We start from the raw sequence: 8,067 nt of genomic DNA on the forward strand, positions 1-8,067 counted from the left end.
ATCATCATTAAAAGCCAGAGGAGGGAAATGAGCATCACTCATCTTACACAGTAGTAACTGGATGCCCTCTAGTGAGAATGTCTGCCCTCAGATCTATTAGTTCTTCATTCCCTCAGATGAGAGAAAAGACTTCCATACCTTTCCTTAATGTACAAATGGTGAAGTGTGAACAATTTTTAAAAAAACAATAAAAAGAGTGAATGCTGTAGTTAGGCAGACTGTGCTGTGCCTGCTGAAAGCAGAATTTTATCTCATCAGTTCATTGAAATATTTGAGCTCTGTTAGTAGGACTCTTGGCATATGAAAGGACACAGCAGGTTTCTACTGCTGTTTTTTCACTTCAGATGTGAGTCTTCCCTTCAATGTGACTGAGCTGTCAAGGACAACCTTTATCCTAGTGCACCAAAGAACTGCACTTTTTCAGTTCCTAAAATCGTGGTGTAACAGCATCTCTGTAATGTCTTCAGAGAAAGACCATTAGCACAAGGTGATGACTGATTATACAATAAACTTTGATAATCTAAGCAAGTTACATTCAGGTAAATGGGGTTTCAGATTCTCAGATAAACAGAAGAACATCTCAAACAGCACAAGAACCAAATCTGGTTATCTGTATTTGCTTCCTCTTAGGTCCAGAAACAACTTGCCATGAGACAATAGTGTTTCATACAGAAATAGACAGAAATGCAATTGGTTTTAGAGTCCTGCATAGAAATAAAGAAAAGGAGACAAATACTAAAAGATAACCTAAAATCCTTAAATGGAATAAAAATACCAAGCTCGTACCTTCATTCTGTAGCCTTGGGAAAGTCAAAAGTGGCCTTTCCCATCAGCAGGAATCTTCTATCTGAAGTGAAACACCTTTTAGTTTAAAAGCTGAAGCATGGCATTCTTTACACCAAATGGCAATGGGTGGGATTGTTGAGGGGGAGGGGAAAGGACCCTGCCTTGCAGGTTCAGTTCATTCGTTTCACTTCTGCAATATCTCATTTTAATAGTTCTGGATACTGAAGCCTCCGTTCCCCAGTTAAATTTGTTGAAAAAGAATGAATCAACAATCTGCCCTTCCAGGTTTTATTTATATGCAGGAGAGACAAGCCCAGCTTTTAAGTCTTTTCCAGGTTATCTTTTGGAGCAGCTGTACAGCAAGGCAACAAATTAATATAAGCTAGTTTTCTTCATAATTCTCAAAAATTCTTGCTCATTTACTTCTCCATCTCCATCTCGATCAGCTTCATCAATCATTTCCTACAAAACATTCCATATGTTTGATTAGGCACTGGACTCTAAACACAAGCTTTTCCATTCATTAAACAACAGCAAATCCAAAGCACTTCATGTGAAAACAGAGCTATGTATTTGATTGTTCTTTGTATTTCTGACCTCTCAGATGTTTTTGTGTAGGCATAAATTTCCACACAAGTTTTAGGAGCTACAGGATTGGTTTGTGCCTATCAGAAAAGCTCTGGTAAATCAGAATTTACCTGAAGTTCCTCATCTGTTAAATCTTCTCCCAGCTCCTTGGCAACCCTTTTCAAGTTTTTGAATGAAATTTTCCCTGTGCCATCATCATCAAATAATCTGAACGCTTTCAAGATTTCTTCTTTTGAATCCTTTTCACTCTAAAAAAAAGTCAAACATACATTAACATACATAAAACACCTGCCACCGAGATGTTTCTTTTCAGTATTTTTTTAATGCTGTCACAAGAATTTTTGTTAGGAATTCCTACCATTTTTTGTGTCATCATAGCCAAAAAGTCTTCAAAGTCAATGGTACCATTTCCATCTTTATCAACATCTGCTATCATTTTCTTAATTTCTTCCTTCTTTGGCTCAAAGCCTAAAGCACGCATTGCAACCTGCACCAAACAATATTTCTGTTAGTAGGCCACCAGAATTACAGTGTCAGCAGCTGCTCTAAAGCTTGTTTCATTTCCTCATCCAAAACTGTAATAATAAACAACTGGCTGAAAACATCCTGGTGACACTGAACTGCTTTCTCATTTTCCCACACAGTCAGAGTGTAGGCTTGATCTTCAGATGCACACCTATTTTATCTTTAGATCCACTTGGAACATGGATATATTTCTCCAAATAAGAGAAACTTCTTTGTGTCTGAATTAGGTGAACGTCCCAGTCTACATAGCTGCTTAAGGGACTGTATTATCAAAATGGGACCTCAAGGGAGGTTGGAGACCAGGGATGTGATCTCCCTCCACTAAGGAAAAGAAAAGCAATTAGATGTTAACCATAGAGTATACCCCAAATTCAGCCACAGAAGAAAGCAGTTGTTCTTTGTACTCCTACACTATTTAAAAATAGTTAGGGCTGGACAAACAGAAAAAGCAGCTGCAATTTTGTGACCAAAGATACTTCCATCTAAGAAAAAAAGTGTGAAAACCTTCAGTTCTTTTATGTCAATGCTTCCAGATCCATCAGTATCGAACAAATCAAAAGCTTCTCTGATCTCCTGCTTTTGCTCTTCTGTAAGCTCAGGTTTCAAGCCACTTTTCTTCCGCAGGGTTTTATGTAAGCCAGGCTTTTTGTAGCTGGATGCCTTCAGAAAGTGAAGGAGAGAATAGATGACAGATAGCCCAGACTGGGGAAAATTCAACACACAATTACAGTAGCAACAATAGTAAAGCTGTAACAAAAGCTAGAGATGCTCTTTGCTGCAAGTGGTAGACGCTGGGTATCTATGGTAATTTTCGTAGGTTATTCTAGAAAAGAAAAGCTGAAGAATTTGTTACTGGGGAATATACATTTGGCCTTCATGTTTTGTGTCTTAACCAGAAAACTCATCAACTAATGGAGTAAAGCCAGAAAAGCAGATGGGAAGTCTGTACATGAACATTCCACTGGGGTAACTTGGACCCTCTGCACCTCCTGCTGGTTGCTTTGATGTGTCAGGAGTGGTTTTACCTGGAAAACACGAGTGAATCGCTCTCACAGCTAAAAAGCCAGGTTGTATCATGATCATAAATGGAACTGAAATTCAGCTTCAAAGTCAGTGCTGAAATGGGATGTCCAAGAGCATCTCCTCTGTTGGACCAAAGTTCAGGGGGAGCTATTGAGCTCCAGCTTGCCTGTACACCAGCTCACAGTGGTGCGAGGCAGCAGCAAGATAACACTACATCTGTCCCAGAAAGAGAACTAATCTGCTTGTGCTGAACTAGTGCATTATTATTCAGGATGCTTCTTGAGACCTTTTCTGCTTCTGGTGTAGATCTGTCTACTTGACAGGAATGATGTTTTCCTCGAGTAGAGGGTCTGTTCTGAACCAGTGGCAGACAGATTTTAGTCCTTCAGTTTTAAATCTCCACGAATTCATGGAAGGGAAGGGCAGTCCCTGCCCACCCGACTTTAACTGGCTGGGCTTTATAAAAGGAATTAAATGCCAAGAAAGGAATAAATGCCAAGAAAAGCAACAGCCAATCTAGCTGTTGCTGAGCAATGATTAAGATCAGTTGAATTGTTATGGGTTTTTTTGGCTATCCAGTGTATAGCAAAGAAGATTCTGTTTTGTTCTGTTTGTATATGAAATTCTTTTTTTAGCATGCCGTGTCCATCCCAGGTTAGACTGGCAACTAGTTTGTCTGGAACACCTCTGACTTTTCCCTTCTGTTAACACAGGCATCAGATTTTTACTCCATACACTCTGCTGCTGGAGAAAGTTACGTGAGGCCTTTTCCTGACTTCAGCCCCAGGCAGATTTCCTCCCAGCACAGACCCCCCACACCCTGAGAGCGGGTGCGTATTTTGCGGTTCTTGGTATTTTATCGGAGCTATTTTCATAGTACCAAGTTTGAAGCGGGGGGGTGGGCTGGGCTGGGCTGCCTTTTCTCGTTTCGACAGGGGTGTTGACTTCCGCGTTGTGTGAAGCGGCGGAGACGGCCATGGCAACGAGCCCAGTGGCTGCCTGCCCCCCCGCACGAATTCCCCGGCAGAATGCCCCGGGAAAGCCGAGCTCCGCCGCCACAAAAGGCAGCGACTTGCGGCGGCTGTTCCGCGGCAGGGGCAGGCAGCGAGGGGAAGGAAGGAAGGAAGGGGATCGCGCGGCGGGGGAAGGGCGCTCACCATCTGCCCGCGGCCGCCGCTCCCCTCACGGCCTGGCCCCGCCGAGTGCGCGCAGCCACGGGAGCCGCCCAATGAGCGGCCCGGGCGTACCGGAGAGCCCGCCCCCTCCCGGGGATCGGGCCAATGGCACCCGCCGGGATGGTGATGTCAGAGAGCGTCCGTGTGCAAACGAGCGGCGGCGGTGTCCTGGCAACGCGGCGCGAGCGGCGGCCGTTGGTGGCGCGCGGTTCCCTCAGCCCCCTTTCCCTCAGCCCCCTTTCCCTCAGCCCCCCTTCCCTCAGCCCCTCCGCGGGGAGCTGAGGGAAACAGCGGCCGAGTCGGTGAGGAAGTAAGGCAGTAGCATCCCCCCGCCAGCAGGAAGCAGCTGGGCCGCCACCAGGCCTGAGCAGGTCAGCTCCAGGAGCCTCCTGAACGGTCTTCGGTTCTGCCGGGGTGATCTGGTCCTCCCTGCCTGTGTGCTGGGCTGCTTGCAGCTTCCAGGATGAGAGTGAGGTGAGGCTGGTTCACCGGAGGCGTTTGGGTTTGGCTGCACCAACCCAGGAATCTTGCTCTTTTTCTCCATTAGTAGTAGTAGTAATAATGGTGGCTTTTGAGTAGAGCAGGTAAGTTGTGACAGTTTCCTGAACACTGGGCAGTCTAGTTGCAAGCAGAGGGTTTTCTAGGTGTTTTTCATGCATGAGAGCTGACACAAGAGTATCAGTGTGCATGCATGCATGCAAGACTTTTTTGCTGCCATTTTACAGAAATACATTATTTTGGAAAACTAATCTAAAATTTGTAGTATTAGTTTAACCTTCATGGTTGAGGTGCTGTAAGACAAAGTCAATAGTAAGTATTTGGCATAACAAAGTATAATTTGTGCACATCTAATGAAGTATTGATGCATGCTCTGAATGGAATTAATAGAATTTGAATAAAATAAGTTTAAGTTATTCCAGATTTGAAGTTGAAAGTCAGTGCTCTAATTGTTGGTACCACAATGGTTATATACAGATCACATCGATTTTGCACATAATTGTGCAGTCTGCTTTAAGAAACTTCTGTTCAAAGTAAATCAAATAGCTGAAATTCCTGAGAGCCAGTCAGGAGAGAAACAGTTGTTCTACAGAATCTATATCTGCCTGCAAGAAAAAAATGCCTTGCAGAAACACACCAACTTTAGTAACTACATGCATGGATGTGTAACTGCACAGGATGAAGAACTGTTTTATACTGTCAGCCTCACAGAGAGCTGTACTCAGTGTTAGGTTGTTAATTTTTATTATTTTTGGTGATACGTGCTCTTGAGTGTTGGCAGGGTGGGGGCAATAAGTTTGTGTTCTGTTCACAGATGCTGACCTGCTGCCCATGGCTTTCAGGGATGTGAATGCAAGAAGACATATTGGACTTCAGCAACTCTCATCCTTAGCATTAGCTGGAAGAACATTACTGGGGCCAGTGAAATCATGTAAATTCATTGTGGATGAAAGCACCAACCAAAGCACATTGATTTGTTCTGCTGTTAGATTGATTGAAAGTTTGGATTTAACTAGTGCTGCTGGACAGCTTCTCAATGAAACCATTCAGGCACAAAACAAGGAGTTTAGGACTGGCATGACTACCCTGTTGTTTCTTGTTGGTGCATGGAGCAATGCTGTACTGGAGTGCCTCCAGCAGAATGTTCCTGTTTCAGCAGTAGTCACTGTGATGTCTGAGGGCTTGAACTCATGCTGTGAGAGAGTCCAGTGTCTTCAAATATCAATACATGATGTAAGTAAAGAGCAGTGTTCTGGCAGTGTTAGCCCAAATGCTTTTAAAACTTGCCAAATTGGACATGACAGTCTTCTGAATCCTCAGATTTTCTTCTGTTTTCCCAAAGATTTTTCTGCACCAGAAGAAGCAATTCCAATAAATTCTTGTTCCTCTCAAGATGATGGCTGCAATTTTAACAAGTGCCTGGTTTCCCCCTTGGCCAATGAAATAGCATCTCTTTTCAAACCGTCGGGTGACAAAAGTACATCTGTGGCTTCTGGGAGTAGTGTTAGCACATCCAGCTGTAACAGACAAAAGTTATCCCATAGCAGATACTTCAGCATTCCAGGAAAAAGCCAAATTTCAAGTCAGCAAGGTAATTTTCAGGGATCTTTTTCAGGACAATCATCAGATGCATGTGAATGTTCTGGTTTAGGACAGCTGGCAGTGTCCCTGAGCCATGGAAATCAGACTGGCATGAAGCTGCTGCAAAGCATTGTTGTGCGTCAGCAAGAGAGAGCAGAATGCAGTGGCTCTTCCCAGTTTAATATTGCAGAAATTGTGACATGCTGCTTACTGGGCCTGCCTGAAAGCTATTCTTGTGTTGCTCCAGGCTTTGTCACATTAGTGTCACCAGAACAAGCCACAGTTATCAAAGACTTTGAAGGAAAGCCCCTTCAGATTCTGCTCATGGATGGTGACCTGACAGAACAATATCGTCACTTGGGTTTTAACAGACCATGTAATGTAAGAACCATATTGGAGCATCCCAGCCTGCAGGAAGGCAAAACAGGAGACTTGTGGCTGAGCAGTATGTTAGACATTCTGATAAACTTTGAAGTCAACTTGGTTTTGGTCAAAGGAAATGTGTGTAAAAACTTAATGGCAAGGTGCATATCTAACAGTATATTAGTAATTGGTTCTGTGACTCAGGATGTGCTGTGTGCCTTTGGGCAGGCTAGCAGTGCCCGGCCAGTGACATACCTCACCCAGCCGAATGCTTCTTGTGTGGGGAGCAGGGCCCAGGTGGAGCTGTGGAAGGCCTGTGATGGGCGTGCAATGGATCTGGGGGAGCTTGTGCCAGTCAGGATAAATGTGCAAGGAATTCACCTGTTCACAGCTGTGCTTACTACTACTGTAGCTTCAAAGCTGCAGCTCATTGAAGACCAGTTCTGGACTTCAGTGTATCGACTCCATCATGCTTTAAATGATGAGAGGGTTTTTCTTGGGGGTGGTGCAGTGGAGCTCTTGTGCCTTAGTCACATTCAGACGCTTGCAGAACAGCCCTTACAGGCAGCAAATAAAAATGCTGTGAAAGAGCTTCGGAGACCTGGGCTGGCAGCATCTGTGGCAGAGTATAGACCTGTTGTGCTCCAAGCACTAGCAAGCGGCTGGAAGCAATATCTCTCTGTGCTTATGTGTAACACTGCAAAAGCTGCATCCGAGCTGGAAGCCTGTACCTCAGTTGAGCATCACCTAAGAAAAGCAGCTGACTGTGGCTCTCCCTCAGCATATATATTCCAAGAGTTCAGAAGAGGCAATCTGCTCAGGGATGGTTCTGATCTGCTTGCCAACCATGGAGAGGTTTTAAAGATTTACGATAATGTTACAGCCAAGACAGAGGCATGGCGGAGAGCTCTGGACTTGGTGCTGTTGGTGCTTCAAACAGATGCTGAAATTATCACAGGTCCCAAAAAGAAGCAGCTATTGAATTCCAAAGCTTCAAGTGAATTCATGTTTTTATAGCACTTGCTTTGTTTGTAAATTCATGAGATAATGGAAGTCCATGTGCAACCTGCATTTCTTCACAGCGTAACAGTGGAAATCAGAATGTGAAGCAGACACAAGGTAGCTACAATTTCTCATTTTTAGAAATGGGAGTTAAATAACAAATAAAACTCATTTGTGGGCTTAACTCTAACTTCAGCCATGTATTTCTAACTAAGGATATTGTCTGTATGGATAGATTAATGAAGACCAACTGACTTGTCTAATCTTCCTGAGTAGAGCAGGTGTGCATTTCTTTTTCTCATTGCATTGAGGAGCACTCAGCAGGTGGGTGCATGCCAAGTCAAGCTGGAGAAAAGTTTGATATCTTGGATATGCTTATGTTCTGAACATAGGCTGCCTGTACAAGGTATTTGGACTTACGTTCTTTAAATTATTGTTGTTTAATTAATCTTCTGATGTCTTTTAAGGAAGCTAGAGTTTTCTTATTTAACATTGGATTACAAAAACCAGAATCTATAGGATGTAA

General features: G+C 43.7%; 2 protein-coding genes across 3 annotated transcripts; one reads left to right on the forward strand and one right to left on the reverse strand.

The window, feature by feature from the left end:
* Positions 1-594: 594 nt before the first annotated feature.
* LOC103537024 (caltractin) lies at positions 595-4,137 on the reverse strand. Its single transcript, XM_030450622.1, has 5 exons — positions 4,080-4,137; positions 2,404-2,559; positions 1,733-1,861; positions 1,485-1,622; positions 595-1,248 (listed from the first exon to the last, which is right to left on the reverse strand). The coding sequence occupies exons 1-5, from the start codon at positions 4,080-4,082 to the stop codon at positions 1,159-1,161; spliced, it is 516 nt and encodes a 171-aa protein (XP_030306482.1). The 5' UTR covers positions 4,083-4,137; the 3' UTR covers positions 595-1,158.
* A 183-nt stretch (positions 4,138-4,320) lies between these two features.
* BBS12 (Bardet-Biedl syndrome 12) lies at positions 4,321-7,556 on the forward strand. 2 transcript variants are annotated; one of them, XM_030450671.1, is made up of 2 exons: positions 4,321-4,571; positions 5,410-7,556. In XM_030450671.1, the coding sequence occupies exon 2, from the start codon at positions 5,427-5,429 to the stop codon at positions 7,554-7,556; it is 2,130 nt and encodes a 709-aa protein (XP_030306531.1). In that variant the 5' UTR covers positions 4,321-4,571; positions 5,410-5,426. The 2 variants fall into 2 exon arrangements, with proteins under 2 accessions (XP_030306531.1, XP_030306532.1); XM_030450672.1 differs by lacking the exon at positions 4,321-4,571 and adding an exon at positions 4,604-4,681.
* Positions 7,557-8,067: the final 511 nt, after the last annotated feature.

This window comes from Calypte anna, chromosome 4B, assembly GCF_003957555.1.
Source record: "Calypte anna isolate BGI_N300 chromosome 4B, bCalAnn1_v1.p, whole genome shotgun sequence".
Classification (NCBI taxonomy): domain Eukaryota; kingdom Metazoa; phylum Chordata; class Aves; order Apodiformes; family Trochilidae; genus Calypte; species Calypte anna.

Bases quoted from the DNA above. Each gene is read 5' to 3' on its own strand.
- LOC103537024 (XM_030450622.1), bottom strand. The intron at 1,862-2,403 runs GTTTTCACACTT...TGTTTGGTGCAG, and splicing joins TTGACATAAAAGAACTGAAG to GTTGCAATGCGTGCTTTAGG. The intron at 1,623-1,732 runs GTAGGAATTCCT...ACTTTTTTTTAG, and splicing joins CTATGATGACACAAAAAATG to AGTGAAAAGGATTCAAAAGA.
- BBS12 (XM_030450671.1), top strand. From the start codon at position 5,427: ATGGCTTTCAGGGATGTGAATGCAAGAAGACATATTGGACTTCAGCAA.